The sequence below is a fragment of the Lagenorhynchus albirostris genome, chromosome 14 (assembly GCF_949774975.1).
Source record: "Lagenorhynchus albirostris chromosome 14, mLagAlb1.1, whole genome shotgun sequence".
NCBI lineage: Eukaryota > Metazoa > Chordata > Mammalia > Artiodactyla > Delphinidae > Lagenorhynchus > Lagenorhynchus albirostris.
Window position 1 is genome coordinate 87,557,175 of NC_083108.1, and position 23,497 is coordinate 87,580,671.

General features: G+C 57.2%; 1 protein-coding gene and 1 non-coding gene across 4 annotated transcripts in view; both read left to right on the top strand.

Moving 5' to 3' along the window:
- The window catches only part of EP400 (E1A binding protein p400), a 123,443-nt gene that overhangs the window by 67,395 nt on the left and 32,551 nt on the right, over positions 1-23,497 (top strand). For 2 of the 3 annotated variants that reach the window (XM_060170303.1, XM_060170304.1), the window contains exons 26-45: positions 309-473; positions 1,778-1,933; positions 3,626-3,720; positions 4,224-4,495; positions 8,445-8,647; positions 8,735-8,904; positions 10,369-10,565; positions 12,243-12,354; positions 12,506-12,649; positions 15,680-15,820; positions 16,017-16,100; positions 16,419-16,550; positions 16,757-16,801; positions 16,908-17,061; positions 17,180-17,421; positions 17,516-17,689; positions 18,903-19,039; positions 19,277-19,333; positions 22,138-22,216; positions 22,322-22,573. In XM_060170303.1, the coding sequence (XP_060026286.1) occupies positions 309-473; positions 1,778-1,933; positions 3,626-3,720; positions 4,224-4,495; positions 8,445-8,647; positions 8,735-8,904; positions 10,369-10,565; positions 12,243-12,354; positions 12,506-12,649; positions 15,680-15,820; positions 16,017-16,100; positions 16,419-16,550; positions 16,757-16,801; positions 16,908-17,061; positions 17,180-17,421; positions 17,516-17,689; positions 18,903-19,039; positions 19,277-19,333; positions 22,138-22,216; positions 22,322-22,573 (3,011 nt within the window). The remainder of the gene's footprint in view (positions 1-308; positions 474-1,777; positions 1,934-3,625; positions 3,721-4,223; positions 4,496-8,444; positions 8,648-8,734; positions 8,905-10,368; positions 10,566-12,242; positions 12,355-12,505; positions 12,650-15,679; positions 15,821-16,016; positions 16,101-16,418; positions 16,551-16,756; positions 16,802-16,907; positions 17,062-17,179; positions 17,422-17,515; positions 17,690-18,902; positions 19,040-19,276; positions 19,334-22,137; positions 22,217-22,321; positions 22,574-23,497) is intronic. The other variant, XM_060170305.1, reaches the window with a different exon arrangement.
- On the top strand, positions 9,954-10,081 carry LOC132504621 (small nucleolar RNA SNORA49). Its single transcript, XR_009535000.1, has one exon. It is a non-coding gene; the product is annotated as a small nucleolar RNA SNORA49 (small nucleolar RNA).

Sequence of the window (23,497 nt, forward strand, 5' to 3'; positions counted from 1 at the left end):
TGCTACTTTTTTATCGCCTGGAAAGAAAAGCAAAATGTTCCTTAAGGGCTTGGTTAATTATATTAATATCTGATACTCTAAAATTTCTACCAGTTATGATGAAGTTAACCATTAAAATCTGGTGTTAATTTTAATTGTTTTTTTTTCTATTAAAATATTTTCTGAAAGTGTTAGAAATACCCAATAAATGTTTCTGTGACACTTCAGTTTGCTACAGACGATCATTCTCTGTGACAAGTGATCGTCAGTATAGCGATCGAAAACTCTTCCCAAGAGTTTTCTTTCTCGTCTCCTCTGCGTCTCCGCAGGTGGGGAGGTGGTCAAAATAGCCCAGCTGGCTTCCCTCGCGGGCCCGCCGAGCCGAGTCGCCCAGCCGGAGAGCCCCGTGACGCTTCAGTTCCAGGGCAACAAGTTCACCTTGTCGCATAGCCAGCTGCGGCAGCTGACAGCCGGCCAGCCCCTGCAGCTCCAAGGTAGGGTTCGCTGACGGGCGGTGACCCACGAAGGCTTTAAGCCGGGGCGTCCCGGCAGCTCCCCACTGCAGCTGTGACTTTGGCCCCCTTAAGCACAGGTGCTTCACCTGTAAATGGCCTTAATGAGTCTCACCTCGTTGGCGTTCAGAGGACTTGGGAGATAGCGGGTACATCACCTGGTGGCCTGGACCCTGACACACGTTAAATAGAGGATAGTCGTTTCTAAATAAAATCTGCCCTTTGAGTAAAGTTTCCTATTTTAAAAATCAAAATAGAAATATTTACTCCTTTCAAATTTCATTGTGAGGTAAATTGTCCTAAAAGTGCCAAAGGTCCAGCAATTTATGTAGGAGAAATTATTTTCTTTTATGTACAGGTTTTAAAACTTCCAGACCAAAGCCCTCCCAGGCCTGTGGCTGAGAGCACTGTGTTCGTGTAGTAACTGCTTCTCGGAGGAAACGAGGGGATGCACTTTAGTTCATGTTAACCCTCAGCGACTCAGCTGGAGGGTAGGACCCAGAGGGGGGATCCGGCCACCTCCCCAGGCAGCCTCCCCCGACGCGTCGTCGTTCACGGCTCTCATCGGGGCGGAAGGTTCAGTTGTCAGCCAGGTCTGGGGTGCTCTGTGTGGACGCTGGGGACGCACCTCAGCAGAGCAGAGGCCCCCAGGAAACGCGCCACAAAGAAACGGGTTCATTTGGCTTCATTCCATATTTCTCTGGTTTTTTGACCAAAGGGGCGAGGTCATCTCTTAAAATTTCTGGTGAACTCTAGTTTTTGTAGAGGACGATTCCGGAGCAGAAGATGCCAGGAGACTTCATCACAGAGAGGTTGAAATGGCAGGCTCCTGGAACAGTGGCGATAGAGCCACAGCATTTGGGCTAAAAAAAAACGAGTGTTCTGGTATTTCTTCACCCAGCTTGTCTGGTTGGCAGGCGCACCCAGTGTGTGATCTGGGAGCTGGGACCTTCCAACCCGTGACTGCCTCAGGCCTCGAGCAGACGTGACAGATGCTGAGCGGGTACTCGCTGCTTTACCCGAAAGCAGTCAGGCATCGCGAGGAGTAGAGGAGCTTTTTCTTGACGTTAAGCCAAGTGACTTGGATCCTTGGCATTTTCATTCATCGTGAATGAAATAGTTTCATTTTCTCCAAGTAACTGAACTTGGCATTGCCTCATTGGAGGAAATTTGATTTTGGATTTTCGGTTTATTGCCTTGTTCCTGTACCTTAGGAAGTGGGTGTAGCCTGGGGGGTTGAAGGCACACTTGGCTCGTGACTGACCCCCATGCATGTGTGATTGCAGGCAGCGTCCTCCAGATTGTGTCCGCGCCCGGGCAGTCCTACCTGCGACCTCCAGGCCCCGTGGTGATGCAGACAGTGTCTCAGGCGGGGGCCCTGAACGCCCTGGGAAGCAAGCCCCCAGCCGGCGGCCCAAGCCCCGCACCCATGACCCCTCCAGGTAGAGTGCTGTGAGCCGGAAGGAGGCTTGGTTTTGAAACTTCTTTTCTTCCTTCCTTCCTTCCTTCCTTTCCCTCCTTTCTTTCTTTCCTTTCTTCCCTTTCTTCCCTTCTTCCTTCCTTTCTTTCCTTTCTTCCTTCCTACCTTCCTTCCTTCCTTTTTTTCTTTCTTCCTTTCTTTCCTTCTTTCCTATCTTTCTATAAATTTATTTATTTATCTCCGTTGCGGTGCACGGGCTTCTCGTTGCAGTGGCTCCTCTTTCTGCAGAGTACAGGCTCTAGGCACGTGGGGTCAGTCGTTGTGGCTCGCGGGCTCTAGAGCACAGGCTTAGTAGTTGTGGTGCACGGGCTTAGTTGCTCCGTGGCATGTGGGATCTTCCCGGGCCAGGGCTCGAACCCGTGTCCCCTGCATTGGCAGGCGGATTCTTAACCACTGCGCCACCAGGGAAGTCCATGAAACTTCTTTCTGACTTTCTTTGCTTCTGAGGCAAGTGGGGGGCGTGGATGATATCTGTGATGCCTCAGAACCCGTAGTCCCAGTTGTGGCCACCTCTGATTTCCATAGATGGCCCGTGTCAGCTTGGTTTCTTTTCTTTCTCTTTTGCTCCCAAAGGTAACGGTCGAGCCTCACCACCGTCACTCAGCCTTTAGATGTTTGATTTGGTTTTGCTCTGACAAGAAACTTGGAATCATGAGAAATTTTGCTTGTTAATGTTACAGATACATTTAGGGCACGTGCTAGAAGTTCTTGGACAGGTAACGGAGCAGGGTTTGGACCTGGACCTGTCTGCGGCCAGTGTGCCTCCTTGCCTGTTCCGCAGCCTCCTTCCCGCCAGGGTCCCCTGCTCTCCAGACACACCCACACTGCAAACATCGGGCACGGGCACTTGGGTCGGGTTGATGTATGCAAGCGGCAGGGACCTCTCTCAAGTGGAATCCCTGGTCACTGCCCAGCCCCAGGCCCTGGGTCGTCTGTGGTGCCGTTGGGGTGGGGCCTCTGCACCCCGTCCCCACTGGGCTCTGTCAGTGAGTGCGTGCTGGAGGGACCATGAGGCTGGCAGCATCGCCTGGCGGCCGCTCTGCCTCCCAGCCAGGCCGTGCAGCTCTACTCGGTTGGTCTGCTCTTCAGGCTTTCTTCCTGCTTCCTGGAACCAGCGATGCCAGCACCCCCCTGGAGGGCACCCGGTCCTGCTCTGCGGGCCGCAGCTTCCGACCTGACACCGGTCCGGCCGCTGGGTTCTAGTCACCTCGACCCTTCTCTGTCGCTCCCCACAAGTGGCCCCTTCTCGGTCCTCAGCCGCCTCTGCCGCAGGCCCTTGCGGAGGAGCCTCTGTCAGACGGGCAGCGTGGCGTGGCTGACGGGAGCAGGCCGCGTGGGGCCCAGGCATCCCTCTGTCCCAGGCGCGCAGGTCAATGCTGCCGAGATGCCAAGGGCAGTGGAGCGCTGGGCCCGCGTGGCTGCTGCTTGGCGCAGAGACGGGAGTGGCCGCGGGTCTGAGGCCACGCCGGGCGCTGCCAAAGGGAGGAGGCAGATCGCGGCGCTCGGCTCAGACCCTGGCCAGAGAGCGGGAGAGCACTTCACTGGTGGTTGTGAACGGCTGACCCGCTCCAGAAACGTGCTAGTGGAAGCTGACGATGTTCCGGAGGGTGTTGCGGTAGTTTTGTATGCCAGCCCTTCGTTTTTGCCTTTGTAGTGGCTGTGCCCAGCCGACTGGCAGTCAGTCCCCTGGCCGCAGGAGAACCTGGAGTGGCCTCCAAGCCAGCCTGTCCCGTCGCCGGGCCGACGCAGGTACGGGGCAGCAGACCCCAGCACGCGGTGCCAGCGCCGCCCCTGCACGCGCGGGAGCTGCTCGCGGGAGCTGCCTGCCGCCCGGGCGCTGTGATGCTCAGCCGCTTCTGCGAGGCGGCAGCAGTTTATCTGCTGCCGAAAGCGCGCTGGCTCTCTATATAGAGAATTTTGATCTTAAAGACGCTTTTCCTACTAAAGGAAATGAGACCAGGCTTTAGGATTGCAAAAATGCCCTTTCACATTTTTTTGTATTCTTCCACTGGCCTTCCAGGCATTAGAAACGCTCACTGTGTCTCAAGAAGTACTTTACACGTTGGCAGAGAAAACGGCGCCCATTTGCTCTGCTCTCTTTTCTGTCACTGTCTCCCGTGGAGCCAGGGCCCGCACGTCTAAGCGTGCTCTGCGGCCGGTCACCGTGCGTGAGGGACCCATGGGGCTTGGTGAGGCCGGGAACTGGCCGTGCTGTTTCTCAGTAACCGTTTTCATCTCTGTTTTTGATGAAGGAGGAAAAGACCAGACTTTTGAAAGAGCGGCTGGACCAGATTTATTTTGTCAACGAACGGCGCTGCTCTCGCACCCCTGTCTACGGCAGAGACCTGTTGGGGGTTTGTTCCCTGCCCGGCAGAGGGCAGTTGCCTTGGCTCGGGGCTCCTGATGGAGGTCATGGGAAGGGGGCTGGGCCCGCGAGCCGGTACACGTCACCCTCGACAACTCACAGGGACCTGATTTTGACCCTGACTCAACGTCAGGAATCCCTCCAGGACGTCATGGACAGGTATGGTAGCATGCTGTAAGCGTTCTTTACTCAGTCGCTGTGTCGCACCCAAGCAGCTTTTGTTGTTCTGTGGACGCTGATCTCATCCCTCTAAGTTTCTCCCCAGGTTGTCCCTTGGAGTCTGTCCGAAATCTGTTTCAGAGTCTTCAGCTTTGGCACCAGATGGCCTCTCCACCCTCTGGGAGCCTGTGTGCCCCTCCCTGTGGATCAGTTCTGTACCCCACGGGCCTGGGCCTGGGTGCAGAGCACAGCACCGTGCTCATTCAGGGCTGGGGGCCAGACCATTGTGTTGTAGACCGCTTTCTCCATTTTGCTCTTTTAAAATAATATTTTAGGGACTTCCCTGGCGGCGCAGTGGTTAAGAATCCGCCTGCCAATTCAGGGGACACGGGTTCGGGCCCTGGTCCGGGAAGATCCCACATGCCGCAGAGCTACTGAGCCTGTGCTCTAGAGCCCGCGAGCCACAACTACTGAGCCCGCGTGCCACAACTGCTGAGCCCACGTGCCACAACTACTGAAGCCTGCACGCCTACAGCCCGTGCTCTGCAACAAGAGAAGCCACCGTAATGAGAAGCCTGCGCACCGCAACAAAGAGTAGCCCCCGCTTGCCACAACTAGAGAAAGCCCGCATGCAGCAACGAAGACCCAATGCAGCCAAAAAAAAAAGAAAAAAAAATTATTATTTTTAAATTTACTTATTTATTTATTTTTGGCTTCTCATTTATTTTGGTGCGCAGGCTTCTCAGTGCGGTGGCTTCTCTTGTTGTAGACCATGGGCTCTAGGCGTGCAGGCTTCAGTAGTTGTGGCTCACGGGCTCTAGAGCACAGGCACAGTAGTTGCAGCGCACGGGCTTAGTTGTTCTGCGGCATGTGAGATCTTCCTGGACCAGGGCTCGAACCCGTGTCCCTTAGCATTGGCAGGTGGGTTCTTAACCACCGCGCCACCAGGGAAGCCCAATAACAATATTTTATTAAGAAACCACAGGAATGATTTACTGTTGCATGATGAGAAACATGTGTTTAAGAGTCCAGGGGTGAAGATTGCACGCTTCCGCTGCTGGGGACGTGGGTTTGATCCATGGTCGGGGAAGTTTTTCATGCCGCCCAGTAAGGCCAAGAAAAGAGAGAGAGAGAGAAACAGAAGCCCAGGTGCTGTTGGGGCCCACCGGCGTATCAGCCCCTCCCCCGCCAGACCCGGGCCCTGGTCTCTCTTTGCCCCACGTAGTGTCAGGCCCTGCTTGCAGCTTCATTCACTGCTCTGGCCTGATTTTTAGTTTCAGCCTGAGGGTATTTCCTCTCCCTTCTGTTTTGTTTGCCCGGGCTCAGCTTTCAGGGTGTGTCCTCTTTAGGCCTCTGGAAACGATGGAACTGGGCGCGGCCTCCGCGAGGAGCTCTTCCCTGCTTCACCGTGTAGGGAGGTTGCCGCCCTCTTGTCTTGCTTCGGATGCTGACTTGTCTTTCTTTCCTCCTTTTCCTCTGACGTTACAGATGACTTTTTAAGACAGAGGCTGTTTGTTAGAGCAGTCTCGGGTTCACAGCAAAATCGAGGGGAAGGCGCGCAGGGCTCCCGCCTTCCGCCAGCTGCCCCCACCGTCAGCACCCCGCGCCGGAGTAGCGCGCTCCTTACACCCCACGCGCCTCCGGTGATTCATCTTCAGCGCCCAGGGTCCGCGGTGCACTGGGGGCTGTGCTTTTGGCCTTGGGTGTTCTGTGGGCTCGCACAAGTATATAGTGACGCGCACCCGCCATTAGAGGATCGTACAGAGTAGCTTCACTGCCCTGAAACCCCGCTGTGCTCTGCTTATTCGTCCCTCCCCCCCAGCCCCGCCCAAAACCCTGGCAACCACTTATCTTTTCACTGTCTCCATAGTTTTGCTTTTCCAGAATGTCAGATAGTTGGAACATAGAGTAGGCAGCCTTTTCAGATGGCTTCTTTCACGTAGGAATGTGCACCTAAGGTTTCTCCTTGTCTCTTCATGGCTTGATAGCTCATTTCCTTTTAGCCCTGAATAATATTCCATTGTCTGGAAGCACCACAGTTTGCTTAAATACGTTCACCTACTGAAGGACAACGTGGTTGCTTCTAAGATTTGGCAATTATGAATAAAGCTGCTATAAACACCGATGTGTAGGTTTTTGTGTGGACATGGTTTTTAATTCATTTGCGTGAATACCAAGGAGCGTGATGACCAGATCACACGGTAAGAGCATGTTTAGTTTTGTTAGAAACCGCCACACTGCCTTCCAAAGTGGCTGCAGCATCCTGCGCTCCCAGCAGCACTGACGAGAGTTCCTGTTGCTCCACAGCCTCGCCAGCGACTGCTGTTGTCAGTGGTCTGGATTTTGGCTGTTTTAATAGATGTGTAGTGGTATCTCATTGTTTTAATTTGCATTTCCCTGGTGGTATGTACGTTGAGCATCTTTTCATATCCGTATTTGTCATCTGTATACCTTTGGTAACATGTCTCCTAAGGTCTTTGGCCCATTTTTAAAACAGGTTGCTTGTTTTTTTATTGTTGCATTTTAAGAGTTCTTTGTGTATTTTGGATAACAGTTCTTTTTTTTTTTTAATAATTATTTATTTTGGCTGCGTTGGGTCTTCATTGCTGGGCGCGGGCTTTCTCTCGTTGCGGCAAGCAGGGGCTACTCTTTGTCGCGGCGCGCAGGCCTCTCGTTGCGGTGGCTTCTCTTGTTGCAGAGCATAGGCTCTAGGCGCGTGGGCTTCACTAGTTGTGGCACACGGGCTCAGTAGTTGTGGCTCACAGGCTCTAGAGCGCAGGCTCAGTAGTCGTGGCGCACGGGCTTAGTTGCTCTGCGGCATGTGGGATCTTCCCAGACCAGGGCTCAGACCTGTGTACCCTGCATTGGCAGGCGGATTCTTAACCACTGCACCACCAGGGAAGCCTTCTAGCACTATTTGTTGACAAGACTGTCTTTGCTCCCTTGTGTTACCTTTGTTCCTTCGCCAAAAGTCAATTGACCGTAATTATGAGAGTCTCTTTCTGGGCTTTCTGTTCTGTTCCATTGATCTGTTTGCTTGTTCTTTTGCCGGTACCGTGCTGTTGGTCACTGTAGCTTTCTGGTAGTCTTGAAGTCAGGTAGTGCCAGTCCTCCAACTTTTTCTTATTCAGAATCGTGTTGGCTCTTCCGGGCAGTTGCTTCTCCATGTAAACCTTAGATTCAGCCGGTTGGTGTCTACAGAGTAGCTGGCTGGGATTGCACTGAACGTCTCGATCAAGTCGGGAAGAACTGACATCTCGACAGTATTGGATCTTCCTGTCCATGAACATGGAATATTTCTCCATTTATTTAGTGCCTCTTTGATTTCATTGATCAGAGCTTTGGTCATAAGTGGTGTTGTAGTTTGCATGCAGTTGGTAGCAAGCCATCATGCAAGCCCGGCTTGTGCTGAGCCCCAGAATGAGGGCTTTTCTGGAGGAGGTGGTGTCTGCAGGTGGGGAGGTGGGTGTCAGGTTGGCTGTCATGGCTCATCTGAGTCGTCATGGTGCTGCTCTCTGCGGGGCCCCTCCTCCCAAGTCTGGCTCCCTTTCTGGTGGCACGGTGGCTGTAGCAGCTTCAGGGCTCACATCCTCCCCCAGACCGTCCAGGCGACAGAGTGCCTGCATTCCGGAATTCCCATCCAAAGACGGCAGGCTGCCTCTGTCTGCACCCATCCCTCTGCCCTGGGGGGTACCCTGCGCTGTTCATTTTGATCTGGGTAGCCCTCACTGGCCGGGACTGGTCGGGACCCGCCCCCGTGGTTGCTGTGATAGTGTGGTCCAGCAGCCCGGTGACTGGAGCTAGGCGCTCTGGCTGCCCTGGTGACTCCCGACTGCCAGGCGGTTCTGCCCTCTTCCTTCTCAAGCCTTCGCTGCCTGAGACAGAGGGGCCGCTCGGCGGAGACACCCCAGGTGCGCCACCTGTGACACATGTGCTTTCTGCTTCTCAGGGTGGTGTGTGTGATCCCGCCGGTGGTGGCCGCGCCCCCGCGCTTGTGGGTGGCGAGGCCGCCCTCCCGCTACAGCCACAAGATGAGGCTCTTCAGACACTACCTGCGGGAGCACACGGCGCCCTTCGCCCAGCAGCTGCAGCGGGTGACAGCTCTGCGCTCCCTGCGGTTTCCCGAGCTGAGACTGGTCCAGTTTGACTCAGGTACGAGACACCCCGTCTGTACTGCTGCCTGTGTCGGATGCACTTGCTTTGGAGTATGAGATGCTGTTGACGTTACTCATTTCACAGGAAAGCTGGAAGCGTTGGCTATCTTACTTCAGAAGTTGAAATCTGAAGGACGTCGCGTGCTGATTTTATCGCAGATGGTTCTCATGTTAGACATTTTAGAAATGTTCTTGAACTTCCATTATCTCACCTATATAAGAATTGACGAAAACGCCAACAGCGAACAACGGCAGGTAGGAAAGAAATCATTTCTTTTGTTATCGTTTATGACTCATTTGGGTTAACTTTGATCGCCAGTTTCTAACCTAGTTTCTCAGAGCTGTGCAAACTCAGTGTTGCCATGCTTTCTAAACAAGGGAAGAACTTCTTAGTGTCTTTGGGCTTTAGCTCCATCCTTTGATGTTTTTTCCTAAGTCCTGTTATTTGGGAAGTGCAGTCGGCTAGATGTCTCAGAATCAAAACTGGTGACCTACAGTCCTTACAGGGAGGAGATGGGTGTCCTTCGGGAGGCAGCCACATGAAAACAGGAAGTTCTGCAGACTGATCTACAGTTAAAGAATTGCAGGTTAAAATAACATGCCCGTTCTTTACCTGTCAGGTTAGCTCAGGGTAGCTGGATTCCATCAGGCACAGTGAGAGCAGCTTTCTCGTGCGCTGCTGGTGGGGCGCAAATGAGCACAGCTTTCTAGAAGGCGAGCTGACAGTGTGGGTCGTGAGCCTGAAAAAGGATGTGCGCCTGACCTGCTAATTCTGCGTCTGGGGCTCTCTCCTTTAGCAGCACTCGGGTGCACATGCACAGTTGCTGATGGTGGAAATGTTTGTGATAAGCCCCAGTTGGGAGCGAAGTCCCAGTCCAGGAGTAGGAGAATGGGTCAGTAGTGGTCTGCGTGCCACAGGGCTTGGCCCTGTCCCGAGTGTCCCACAGCGTGAACTAGGAAGCCATCTTCAGCAGCGTTTCAGAACAGGTTTTAGTATCAAGGCAGAGCATTCCCGAGTGCAGGCAAGCTGCTGGCGTGTATATCACATGACCCACTTCACGCCGTCCAGCACAGGCAGCCCTCCCCATGCTGCGATGGCCTGGAAGGAGGTACATACACCACGGTCTTAGTGACAAGTTCTGTCCGGAGTGATGTAACAAATTATATAGAGAATTTCCTGAAGGAAGAGGGCAGGTCACACCTGCTAAGGTCTGTTTGGGCGCTGAAGTCATTGCAGGAGAGAAGCCGTGGGAATGAGGCCATTTCAGCTGGCGGCCCTGCGGGAGTGGGGAGGCCGGCGGCTGCTCCCTCGGCCTTACTCCAGGGGCTTTTGCTGTAAAGCGCCTGGCATTGCCGGAGGGTACATGAAAGAGCACGCATCCCTCCCCAGGGAGACTGCTGTCCTGTGGGGCCCACTCGTGGAGCTGACAGCACAGGTCGGGTGGGGTCGGACACTTTCCTTTCTGTACCTGCTGACTGGCGATGCTTAAACAGGGTAGAGGTGTCGGCAACCAGTAAGCGAGAGATGCGGCACGTGCCCGGAAGAACCACGATAAAATGCTAAAGTCCGGTGTAATTGGAACACGGACCTCGCGTCAAAAGAAACACAAACCGAACGGTTTTGTTACGGAATAATTTCTAACTGATAAGTACCAGAACACGTCAGAGGTTGCCTGTTGTTTGGCAGGGATGGTAACTCGGGGTTTCATTTCGCCTCAGGACCTGATGAGGAGTTTCAACCGGGACCGGCGGGTCTTCTGTGCCCTCCTTTCCACACACAGCCGCGCCACGGGCGTGAGCCTGGTGGAGGCGGACGCGGTGGTGTTCTACGACCACGACCTCAACCCGGTGATGGACGCCAAGGCCCAGGAGTGGTGCGACCGGATCGGGCGGCGCAAGGACGTGCACATATACAGGTGAGGCAGGCGGCTGGGCCGGGGGCTGCAGCGTACTGCAGAAGCTTCTCCCACGTTCTGTTTACTTTCCTTCAGGCAGGCTCGTGTTCCTGCCGTCCTGTGTGTTCTTTCTTTATACTCAGCATCTGCCTGGGACGTAACTGAGTTTGTTTGCAGCGGTGACTGGGTCGTGCTGCTGAGACATAACTGCTGTCCTTCCGACGTGTACTTGTATTTCTCCTGGAGTCCCTGACCCTTAAGAGGGTGCTTCGTGTTCTTCAAGTATTTTCAGATATAAATTGTCATAACTTAACAGTTAGCAATTTGTAAATTCCCTATTGAAAGCATTTAAATCTTATAAGCGGCCAACCACACGCAGTTGAGGAAAGCAGAGAAGCCTCTGCCATTGTTTCTGAGTTCTGGGAGTGTCGACTGGGAGAGCACAGCAGCACTCGGCCCCCGCTGGCTGCCCGTCTGGTGCCTGAGTGTGCCAGGCACGTGCCGCCCCCCTTCCCCTGCGCTCCTGCCACCTCTGTGTGGGGTCGGCACCGAGGGTGCGGTCCCTGGCGGCCAGCCTGGGACGGGGACCCCAGCCCACGTGCGTAACCCTCGCCGTTTTCATCAAGACGTCGTCATCCATGCACTGTGTTTAAATAGCTTTAATTTTTTCCTGATTATAAATGTATTACTTGTTCATTGAAAAGAAAAAGAAAAAAAAAAAAAGGAAAGCACATGGAGAAAATCAGTATCCTGCCCAGACGGCAGTTCGTAGCGTTTTGGTGTGTGTCTGTCCAGACATTTCCCTGGTTTTTTTTAGATGGCTCATGCCAGCAGTCAGTCTTACTGCGTAATCCTGTTTTCTTTTAACGGTATATTGTGAGTGTATTTCTGTGTTAATAAATATAAATTTGATGTATTGTTTATATAAATGGATAACGTTTCATTGTGTAATCCCTTCCTTATCATTGGCCCTTTAGCAGTTACTAGCTAGAAACGGGGGAAAACGTTTTATTCTCAGGAGACACAATCTGTAAACTCTCAGGAATGACCTTAGCAGTAAAGGTGCTGGATGTGTAGGAAGTAGAGTGTAAAATCGTGGAAGGGCATAAGCTGAGAGATGTCACCAGCGGGAGGATGTGCTCTGTTCTTAGACGGGAAGACCTGGTTCGTAAAATTGTGGAGTCTCCCCAAAGCGATAGTAAAAGTTTAACATCATTTTTTAGTGAAGCGCTGACCATGGGTGTGGGAACGGTTACTGCAGCTTTCTGGGGGCACAAAGCGGGAGCCCGGGGACACGCATCCTTGGGCTGCGGCCACTGGACACGGGTGCATTTGGGGGAGCAGTGCAGAGAGGTGCACAGTGATGCGGGGGCGCCCGCCCGCCACCGTCAGCACTGAAGGAGACGGGGCTCGAGGGTCCGGAGACCCCCGGGGGCCTTTCCAGGTGGAGGCCGGTGGGGGACATGGATGGCCAGCGTGGGTGGCATGCGGGCCTCCGGGGCCCGCCCTCCTGCCGTGTGGGAGGCGGGACAGGCGTGGTCACCTCTGGGCCCCACACGAAGGAAGGAAGCAGCGCAGAGTGGGGCTGACAAGCCGTGCCACGCAGGTGCTGTTCTGCCGGGTGGTCCAGGCACCGTGGCACTCGTGCCGTCCTCAGCTCCCGGGGACTTAGCTGTCCCGTGTGTATTTGGTTTGTAGGCTCGTGAGTGGCAATTCCATTGAGGAGAAATTGTTGAAAAATGGAACCAAAGATTTGATCCGAGAAGTGGCTGCTCAGGGAAACGACTACTCCATGGCGTTCCTCACGCAGGTACCTTCGTGCACGAGGAGGCCTGGGGCCGGGGGGCGGGGTTGCCACACAGTGACGGGAACCGGGCGGGTGTAACGATTGAGGGGGGTGGCTGCTGGCGGTTTTCCACGCGCGGAGGTCTCAAGCTCAGTGGTCCTCATTTCTGTGTCAGCGGACGATCCAGGAGCTGTTTGAGGTTTATCCACCCGTGGATGACACTGGCTTCCCAGTGAAAGCCGAGGAGTTTGTCGTCCTTTCTCAGGAACCTTCTGTCACAGAAACCATCGCACCCAAAATTGCCAGGCCCTTCATAGAGGTGAGGGTGGCCGGCGCCGGCCTGGCGGTGTCGGGTCTGGGGCTTTGGGTCTGCCCTCCGCTCCTGCGGCACTGCTGCTGCCCCTCCCCAGGCTCCAGTCGCTCGAGCCTGACCTGTCAGCCCCTCCCTCCCTGCTTTTGGTTTGGGGGATTTTAGTTGTAAAAAGAGGTGAAGGACGCGCGAGAGAGCGGTGTGGGCCTCGCTGCCCACCCTGCCACCGTCGCCGTTTTCACCCATGCTTCTCGGGCCACCCCTCGCTGTCCTGTGTGACTTTGTGCCCTGACCCCTCCACCCTGCTGTGTCAGCACCTCTGTCACAGCGTTGCTGGGGAGGATGCCCCGCTCTGCAGGGAGCCCTGGCGTGAGTGTGAGATACACGTCCCACTCTGAGGACAGAACCAAAAAGAATAGCAGCTGTCTCACCCAGCCTCCCTGCGTTGGTCACCCGCTGAGATGACAATGCCTTGGATTCTGACTGAAATCTCGCCTTCTGCGTTTCCGGCCTGGACCCTTGAGGTCGCAGACTGCGCGCTGGGCTCGCGCGCTGCTGCTTTGGGGCAGTGCTGCTGTGCAGCCCTGGCACACGCTTGCCTGTCAGGCCCCTTGCTTCCCTCCCCGAGACCCTGCTCCCGTCCTGCCTCCTGGGGGCCTTTGACTGCAGGACACCTCCTCTCCTGTTTTTGAAACTTGACTATCCAGTGATTGAGAAGTAATAAATGCGTGTGGTAAAAAACCTTCAAGAATTTATAATGAAAAGTAAGTGTCCTGCACCAGGCCCTCACTTCCCTCTCAGAGACCACCACTGTCAGCTGTCTTGCACATTTTCTTCCAGGAGTTGTCTGTGTATAATGTCACTTGCACAGAAGTACCTTACAGCTGTTTCGGTATCAGGAGGGACAGATAGATGTACCGTTTTCTTTTAAAAATTGGTGATACGTGCACCAGGGTTTTTTTAAAAAAAAACGTCAAACAGCATGATCTAAACCTCATAACGGAAATGATTGTAGAAACCTCACAACAGAAATGATAGTAGGGAAACAGTAGGTTACCTGTCCTGGAGGTGACCACTCAACCATTGTTAAAAGTCTTATGGGGGTCCCTGGTGGCACAGTGTCCAAGAACTCGCCTGCCAGTGTGGGGGACTCGGGTTCCAGCCCTGGTCCGGGAGGATCCCACGTGCCGTGGAGCAGCTGAGCCTGTGCGCCGCAACTACTGAGCCCACGTGCCACAACTGCTGAGCCCACGTGCCACTACTGAAGCCTGTGAGCCACAACTGCTGAGCCCGCGTGCCTCAACTACTGAAGCCTGCGCGCCTAGAACCTGTGCTCCACAGCAAGAGGAGCCACTGCAGTGAGAAGCCTGCACACCGCAATGAAGAGTAGCCCTCACTCGCCGCAACTAGAGAAAGCCCGCGCGCAGCAACGGAGACCAAAAACGCAGCCAAAAATAAATAAATAATAAATAAATTTTAAAAGTATATATCTTACATGGATCCTGGAAGAAACGTGAGGCCTGAAGGCATGTGTGTTTGAGGAATGTGAGTGTGTTACACACCCTTGCTGTTGTTTCTCAGTGCATCTCTGAGATGTCGGCACAGTGTGGTGTTTCAGCACACAGATTCTTTGAAACGTTCTGGCTGAACATCCTACTGTGAGTTGGGCGCTGTTGTAGGCAGAAGGGGTATAGAGTTGAGAGAAAGAACTCTCGTCCTCCACAAAGCTTCTATTCTAGTGACAGGAGAGATGACACACCATCACCCTGCGGAGATGGTGCGCCATGCGGTGTCCAGGAGGAGCGTTAGGGGTGGAGGGGCAGCACCTCCGGGTCCGGACAGTAGGGGCCAGGTGTGGCTGGGGGACGAGGGCGATGGAGACGGGCTGCCCGCGGACATGTGGGTTGGGAGCATCGCCTGGCTGTATGTTGACCCTGGACTGGGGCCGGTTCAGAGGTGCAGGCGTGGGGGGCAGTGTGGGCGCATCCCTGCTTGAAGTGCAGTTCGCTCCTGGCTGGTGAGCTTTGCATTCATTGGCAGCGTGGGTGCTTGTTGATGAAGTGCTCGTTCGCGTCTTTTTCCTATTTTTTTTTAACTGGATTCTTTTTTTTCCTTAATGGCTTCTTGGCGCTTTTTCTGTATTCTGGATGCGAGGCTTTTTGTGGGATACATGGAAAATGTCTTCTCCCAGCCTGTGGTTTGCCTTTTTTAATGCTGTCTTTCAGCAAGCAGCAATTCTTGGTCCTAATGCCACCCAGCAGACCATCTTTATCACATGGTTGGTGCTTTTGCGTTCTAAGAGAGGTTCTTCTCTATTTTCTTCTGCGTGTTTCAGTGTTTTGTGCTTCATACTTAGACGTACGGTCTGTCTGGAAATACTTTCTGGGTATCGTGTGAGGAAGGGTTACATTTTAAACTCTGCAGATGTTGCCCAATGCCCTGGAAAGAGGTACCCGTCTTAACTGACATCCTCTCAGCTGCATGGTCCCCCCAGCCCCGGCCCCGACGTGAGCGTGTGTGTCTGCATTTGCCAGCCTGGCTGTCGGGTGTCGGGAGAGGCACATGCAGCATCTGCTAGTCTAATGGGCGTTTCTTGAACTGTGGTGACACTGACCCTTACGTGTCTGTGGCCGTCTGCAGCACGTTTTCTGGGGGCTTGGTTTCTGTCTTCACCACAGACCACGGCCTGTATCTCGTGCACGACGAAGAATTGTTCTCATGGTCAGGACCGGGGCAGGGTGGTGGGTGGCGGGTGTGAGATGCAGCCAGACGCCCCATCCTGCTCGGTTCTCTGAGTCTGGGGGCCGGGCTGTGCGTGTCAGCCTGTGTGCCTGTGGCTCTTCTCGAGGGCGTGCCCGTTTTCCCTGTGCCCGCGGCGCCGCCGTCTCAGGCGTACGAGGGGGGCCGAGGAGAGCAGGCATCACCGTGGGAGGCTTGGTGTACAGTGTGGGCACATGGGCAGCTGTGTGGGCTGTACCCCTCAACTGAAGTGTTGAGAGCGCATCCGAGTCACGTCCACTAAGGGCGCACTTCCTGCAGGCCCTCAAGAGCATCGAGTGTCTGGAGGAGGACGCACACGAGTCAGCAGAGGAGTTGGCGCCCGGGTCTCGGTGCCCCGACGGTTCCCGGTGGGGCGAGGAGCCCTCGCCACTGGAGGAGTTAGCGGACTTCATGGGACAGGTTTGGCCTTTTCTACTTCATTTGCTTCTCTGCACCTAAATACTTTAAACATGTGACCCTTCTGGGAGATATTTCTTGTTCATCTTGACCAAGAACAGTCGCTGTTTTGATTCAAGTGTTGGTGGGGGGTCATAAGAGGAACTAAGTCCTTGTGAACTTGCTGTTAACCGTATTCAAAAAATACATCTTGAAACAGCTCACACCAATTGAAAAGTATGCTTTGAATTACCTGGAATTATTCCATACTTCCACTGATCAAGAAAAGGAGAGAAATAGCGAGGTAAGAGAATGAACTTCTGACCATCTTAACACGTGAGAATCTCAGATTCTTCAGGGTTAAACTGGGTTGGAACTAAGTGTGACTTGCCTAGAATTAAAGGAATAAACCCAGACCCACCTGTGTACAAACTGATCGGAAGGGAGAAGCCTCAGGAACCTGCAGGTGCAGTTTTCCTCGGTTCTGAAGCAGCTTGGGGCTCCAAAGAGGGTCACGTATTGGGAACAAAGAGAAGGGCCCGGGCCGGGAGCACAGGGGCGGGGCAGGGCTGGGGGGCGCAGGGGGTGTGGGCGGCAATGGGAACGACCGCTGTCTCTCCAGGGCGCCGTGCTGGCCGCCGTGGGCGAGTGGGAGGCCCGGCACGCGCGGGCACTGCGGGAGCGCGAGGCCCGGGCACGGCGCGAGCCCGAGCAGCAGCTGCTCACCTACACCCGGGAGGACGCCTGCCGCGCGGTACGTGTGCCCGAGGGCTCCCCTTACCCGCGCGGGCGTGCCCCGCCGCGCTGCCCGCCGGCCGGGGCGCAGACGCACAGCGGGGCTTCTCGACAGCCACGCTGCGAGCTTGTTTCCAAGACTTGACCGGCGTGAAGGTGGATGCTGGGTGGCTGCAGCTTGAAGCCAGGGCTGGGTGGACCTGAAAAGCTCCCCTTCTCCTGTAGGAGTTCGTGTATGAGGGCGCCGACGGGCAGACGGAGGTCATGCCGGTGAGTGCCCGCCTCCCCGCGTCCCTGGGCTCACCTCCCGCCTCCCGCCCTGTCGGGCGGCTGCTCCTGGGGCCACACGGCTCAGGGCTCTCCCTTCCACACGCAGCTTTGGACGCCGCCCACGCCCCCCCAGGACGACAACGACATCTACATCGACTCAGTCATGTGTCTCATGTACGAAACCACTCCCATCCCGGAGTCCAAGCTGCCGCCCGTGTATGTGAGGAAGGAGCGCCGGAGACACAAGACGGACCCGTCAGGTGGGTTCCCGTGGCGGGAGAGGGTTCGGCGCTCCCGGTGGCCTCGGTAATCCTCCTCCGTGGCCCTGCTGCCCCCCTTCCCCGCCGACCTGCTGGCTGAAGCAGCCTCTCCGTGCAGCCGCGGGCAGGAAGAAGAAGCAGCGTCACGGGGAGGCCGTGGTGCCCCCGCGGTCGCTGTTCGACCGCGCGACGCCCGGCATGTTGAAGATCCGCCGAGAGGGGAAGGAGCAGAAGAAGAACATCCTGTTGAAGCAGCAGACGCAGTTCGCCAAGCCTCTGCCCACCTTTGCCAAACCAGCCGCCGAGTCCGGCCCCGACAACCCGGAGTGGCTCATCAGCGAGGACTGGGCGCTGCTGCAGGTGAGGCCGGCCGCGTCCTCAGGGCCCTTCGGAGGGCGGGGAAGCCGCTGACGCGCAGCCCCTTGACCCGCGGCGCCTGACCTTGGTCCTCCAGGCCGTGAAGCAGCTGCTCGAGCTGCCGCTCAACCTCACAGTCGTGTCCCCGGCCCACACGCCCAACTGGGACCTCGTCAGCGACGTCGTCAACTCCTGCAGCCGCATCTACCGCTCCTCCAAGCAGTGCCGGAACCGCTACGAGAACGTGCTCATCCCAAGGGAGGAGGGGAAGGTGAGGCCCCCTTCCTGCGGGGCACGCGGCTCGGCGAGGGGGAGGGAGGGGCATGGGTGCTGGGCGCGGCCCTGAGCTGGGGCAGACACAGTCCCAGTCCCCGTTCCCGCCGGCCGGGGTCCCTGCGCCGAGATCTTGCCCGACAGAGAGCAGCCGCGCTGCTGCGTCATTTGGAAGATTCTGTGTGCTGCCTGTGGCCCAGCGCCGTCCTAGCGCTTCGTCCCCCCTCCCGGGTTGGGTGTGTAGACGGGCACGGCTCTGTGCTGTTAGCTTCATCGAAGGAGGGCCTGTCGGTGCCTCCCGCTTCGTGCATCACTGTGCTTTCCCGGGGCCTTGGCCACTGCAGCGGCTTGACAGGCGCTAGACACTCCGGTCCCAGCCGCGGGCATCAGAGACTCTGAGTGCAGAACAGCCGAGTACGTGGTGTCTGTCATCAGGAGGCCACCTGTGGGGCAGCCAGGCCCCTCAAGTCCGCGTGGCTGCTGAGGGGGTCTCTAGGGCGCTGCCTTTTCTCGTCTCCCTTGAGCTGCATTTGTCTCTTTCCATTTCTCCATCTGCTCTGTCCCCGCCTTGCTGCCTCTCAGCTCCTCGCCTGTCCTCAGGAGGGTGTCTGTGGCCTCCATGCAGAAAGCCTCGGCACGCGGCGTCGGGCTGGCGTGTGCCTGTGGCCGGCGCCCAGTCGTAGAGCGGGAGCGATGACCGCGTCTGCCGCCTGGGACGGGCCAGGGCGTGCGTGGCAGCGGCAGACACCCTGGGCGTTGACGAAGTTTGCTCCCGGGCTCCCGATTCATGGAAATTACTCACTTTGTTCTATGAGCACGCTTTAACGAATCTTGGTTTTCATTTTTCTAAAACCAGTTGTCTCCAAACTGGGGGACAGCCGCCGCGTGGTGCCCCGGGGCCGACCAGGGTGAAGGCGCGCTGGCTGCGGGCCGCTGGCTGTGTCAGCCTGGCCACTCGGCCTCACTGCTGTCTGCCGAGCTGGCGGCGGGACGGGCGGGAAGGCGTAGCCCAGGCCGGGGAGTGTGTTTGCGGTCGGTGGACGACGGCCACTATGTCGTCACTGTTGCATCTGTGTTGAGTCTCAGAGAGAAGGGTGGGAAGAAGGGACTCATTGTTTAAGCCGGGGATTGCACGTTAGACCTCCCAGTCAGGGACCCTGTTCGCAGGGTCGGCGTCTGACCCTGCTGTGCCCCTCCCCATCCTGTTTCAGAGTAAGAACAACCGTCCTCTGCGCACTGGCCAGATGTACGCTCAGGACGAGAACGCCACGCACACCCAGCTGTACACGAGTCACTTTGACCTGATGAAGATGACTGCGGGCAAGAGGAGCCCCCCCATCAAGCCTCTGTACGCGCCCGCGCCCCTGCGCCGGCTCCGTGGGGTCGGGGCTCCGTGGGGCCGGGGGCTCCGTGGGGCCGGGGGCTCCGTGGGGTCGGGGCTCCGTGGGGTCGGGGGCTCCGTGGGGCCGGGGGCTCCGTGGGGTCGGGGGCTCCGTGGGGTCGGGGGCTCCGTGTGTCCTTGGCCTTCCCTTCCTTCTTCAGTGCATTGTCCTCTCTTCAGTAATCCTCTCTCTGTGTGTTACAGGCTTGGCATGAATCCCTTTCAGAAAAACCCCAAGCACGCTTCCGTGTTGGCAGAAAGGTATTTCTGTATGTGTGGCACAGTTTTCATCGTTTGAAATGATTTCATTTTAATGTTTTCTTAAACCCTACAAGTTCAGTGAATTGTTGTGCGAATGGCGTGTCCAGGCATCAGCTGGGGGTGGTGTCGAGGTGAGGCGGGCCGGGCACACTCGTGTCCCCGTTCACGGGATGGGGTGTCCTGCCTGCAGTCTGACAGTGTCACAGCGGCTGTGCCACCTCTCAGCTGGCATATGTCTGCTTGGCCCCGCCCTAGAAATGTACCCAGTTGACCGGGGTTGGGGGTGGGGGTGAGTGTTCTTTTTATTTATTTATTTATTTATTTATTTATAGCTCCGTTGGGTCTTTGTTGCTGCGCGTGGGCTTTCTCTAGCTGCGGCGCGTGGGCTTCTCGTTGCGGTGGTTTCTCTTGTTGTGGAGCACGGGCTCTAGGCGTGTGGGCTTCTGTAGTTGCAGCATGCCGGCTCAGCAGTTGTGGCTCGCGGGCTCTAGAGCACAGGTTCAGCAGTTGTGGCGCACGGGCTTAGTTGCTCCACGGCATGTGGGATCTTCCCGGACCAGGGCTCGAACCCATGTCCCCTGCGTTGGCAGGCGGATTCTCAACCACTGCGCCACCAGGGAAGACCTGGGGTGGGTGTTCTTGCCTTGAAATTTTGCAAAGGAAGAAAAATGACTGGGTAGATGGGTAGAGAGATGGGTAGGTGTGAGAGAGCGGACAGAGGGAAAGAGAACTGTACGGTCTGAGTTGCTCGGCACGTGGGCGTTTGCTATAAAATCCCTGCAACTTCCTGCATGTTTGCCTCTTTCTAATAAAATATCGGGAAAAAACACATGTTCAGACGGAGCCCAGTTGCTCCTCTGGCTCAAGCCTTCCTCGTCACCAGGTAGGTTTTGCAGATACCACCTGACACGGGCCTGTGCCTGCTGAGGGCCCCCCGGCCACACCAAGGACCAAGGCCTGCGCTGCCCTCCCGCTCCGTGCACCCCGGCCTCCACAGCCTGCTCCTCCGCCTGGCGGCTGGCTCGGCCTTGCGGGTCGCTCCATCTGGGACCGTCTGTCTGGACCCGTCGGCCCCCCGCCAGGCCCTCCCTCACACGTCATCTTCTCCTCGTTGGTACTCGCGCCCCAGCCCCTCTCTGTGTTTCTTCCTGGAGCGGATCGTCTTTGCATTTTTACTTGACTCCTTCAGCATCTTGCATGAGCTCCGTGGACGTAGGGGTTCTAGAGGCTAGAGGCGCAGAGCACATGTTCCGTATGTGTGTATTGATCGAATTGATGATGATTTCATTAATTGGTTTTCTTAACAAGAAAAACAGGCCGGGCCGGGGTTCAGCAGTGAACGAGGCGGGCCCAGTCCTGCCCTCCTGTTTCTCTCGCACAAGACACAGACTCTGAGTAATCCTTACGGAGGGCGAGGATTCATCCTGAAGGGGAACAGAACCTAGCCTGGCTGAGCTGGGGAGAACGGGGCGGGTGCGAGAAGGGACACTTGTTCCTCTGAGTGAGGGCCGGCGGGTGGGAAGGCACGGAGCGCAGGGTGGGCGAATAGAAGGCTGGCGTGCAGGATGCGAGGGAGGAGGTCTGGGGATGGTGCCCCCGCGGCGGGGAGCAGGGCAGCGCAGGGGTGGCCCGCAGTTTGGACGGAAGCAGGGGTGGCGTGAGGCCGATCAGAGTGAGCTGGAGAGCGGCTGCAAGGTGAACGCAGACCTGGAGGCATCTCGGTGGCTCGGTTTTGTTTTTGTGTGTCTGGCGCCGGTGGGAGAGGTTGGCGGACAGGATGAGGGTGGGGCCGGGCTGGCCTTGGCCACGTGCAGGCCAGGTGTGCCGAGGGGTTGTCTCTAGGTAGTGGCCAGGGTCAGGGTCTGTAAGCAGTGGGAGGCCAGGCCGTGTGTCCCGGGAGGGAGCTGGATGTGGAGCAGGGACCGCTGCGGCGGCTGGACCGTCGCCACGCCCAGCGGTTGAATTCCCCCCAGTGGTGGAGGCCTGGGGCAGGCGGAGTGGGGAGTGCGCTGAGGCTGTGGCTTTACCACCAGGCGTGATGGAGAGACACGGGGTGAGGGGGGCCAGCATGCGAATATGGGGGCGGCAGGGTGGTTGCAGGAGTTCCTCGAGGGGTCGGGGGACTGAGTGGACTGACGTGGGCGAGGTCAGAGAATGGGAGAGGATGCACCGCGTGAGCTAGGGCACATGACGCGGGAGGGCTGGTGTCCAGAGGGGCCAGACAGGCGCAGCAGCGGCACCTGCGCCGCCCCGAAATGCAGAAGCGGCACACGAGGGCAGAGCCAGCCTCCCTGCGGCAGGACTCAAGGCTGGTAGGTGACCGTCAGCCCAGGAGCCCCTGGAAGCAAGGGTTCAGTGAGAGGCTGCGGAGGGCTGTGGGCCGCTCACGGCTCTGGGTGGGTGGCCGGCTGCTCTCCGCGGGGCGAGGGCTGGCGCTCAGTGCAGGCGGGGGCAGGCCTGGCTTTGGGGGCGGGGGCGTTGGTTTGCAGTGAGGAGCACGGCGCCGAGGGGCTTTCTTGCCCCACGTGTTCGGGGACGCGTGGTATCCAGGCGCCGTGCCGAGTGCTGCTGCTGCAGGGGACCAGGCCCGGGCCCGCCTCTGGCAGGTGGTCCTTGTTGCGAGGGAGTGGGAGCCGCCGTTGTCTGGGGCAGACTGGCAGCCTCTCCTCTCCAGGGCTGAGCCGCTCGGGCCCCGGCCTTGGCGTCCCGGCACTCGGCGTCGTGGGAAATGAGGACTTCGGATTTCTAGTGCATTTGTCTACTTAGAACTCGCAGTTTATTTCTCGTTTTTCCCTTGTCTTTAGTGGAATCAACTACGACAAACCCCTGCCTCCTATTCAGGTCGCATCCCTCCGGGCGGAGCGCATCGCCAAGGAAAAAAAGGTGTGTGTGGTACAGCGGGCGGCGGGAGGGCCATGAGAGGGGGCCGGGGGTCCCCCCACCCCGGGCCAGCTCCTCCACACGGCTCCATTCCCTCCTGCCCCGTAGGCGCTGGCCGACCAGCAGAAGGCGCAGCAGCCGCCTGTGGCACAGCCGCCGCCGCCGCCGCCGCAGCCGCAGCCGCCGCCGCCGCAGCAGCCGCCCCCACCGCTGCCCCAGCCCCCGGCCGCCGGCAGCCAGCAGCCTGCGGGGCCGCCCGCCGTCCAGCCCCAGGCCCAGGCGCAGCCCCCGGCACAGCCCACGCCGCCCCCGCCGAAGGCGCCCCCTGCGATCACGACGGTGGGCAGCGCTGCAGTGCTGGTGAGAAGGCACACAGAGCGATCAGCTCCAGCGCGCCCCTGTCCAGGGTCCTGTGGCTTCCAGCCCGCGGACCTTCCTCCCAGAGGAAGTGGGAGGCCAGCCCAGTCTCCCCCAGTCTGCCCCTCAAGGAAGCGCATGCCTCACCCCGTCTCTCCGGTGCTGGGTCAGCTCCGCCCTCTGGGCTGGGTTAACTGGGCAGCGGTGTGGGAGACGAGGCCGTTCTTCTAGGTGGAGGTGAGCGGGAGGTGTGGAATTAGGGTTTTGTGAAGCGTGAAGAGGCCGCCCTCTCTTGTCCCTACAGACTCGAAGAGCAGGTACTGTTAGTGCAGACTTCCCTCTCCCCACCCTGCCCCACTTTCCCCCAGAGCTGTGCACACGCGTGTGCATCTTCAGTGCCCGTGAGAGGAAGGTGGTGAAGTGCATAAAAAAAGGAAGGCAATGTGCCGATCTTACGCACCTTGCGCTGTCGCCGCTGTGCCCTGCCGCGTTCCCTCTCTGTGTGTGCCTGGTGACACGTTAGAGTCCCACGTGGGGAAGCACTGCTGCCCGGCGCGGGACGGTCTTGTTGTACGGGGTCATTTCCACCCCGTGTTCTTTGTTACATTTGCTGCAGTGGCGTTCGATGTGCACTTGGCAGCTCCGTCCTTCGTTGTTCAGAAAACTAAGCACCTGCCTGGTGTGAGGGCTGCTCCCTGCCCAGGAGAACAGTGGTGGGTGGTCAGGAAGAGACCTTCTGCAGGGCTGACCCCTGGGCTGTGGCCAAGTGACATTAGTCAGTCAGAAAAGAATGGAAAACAGCCAGCACAGGGGCCCTGAACTTGGCAGGCGTGGGGCTCAGAAGGGTCAGTGTGGCCGGAGCCTGGTGACGGAGGGACAGACTCAGCACTGTGGGAGGAGGTGGGGGGAGGGGGCTGAAGTCAGCCA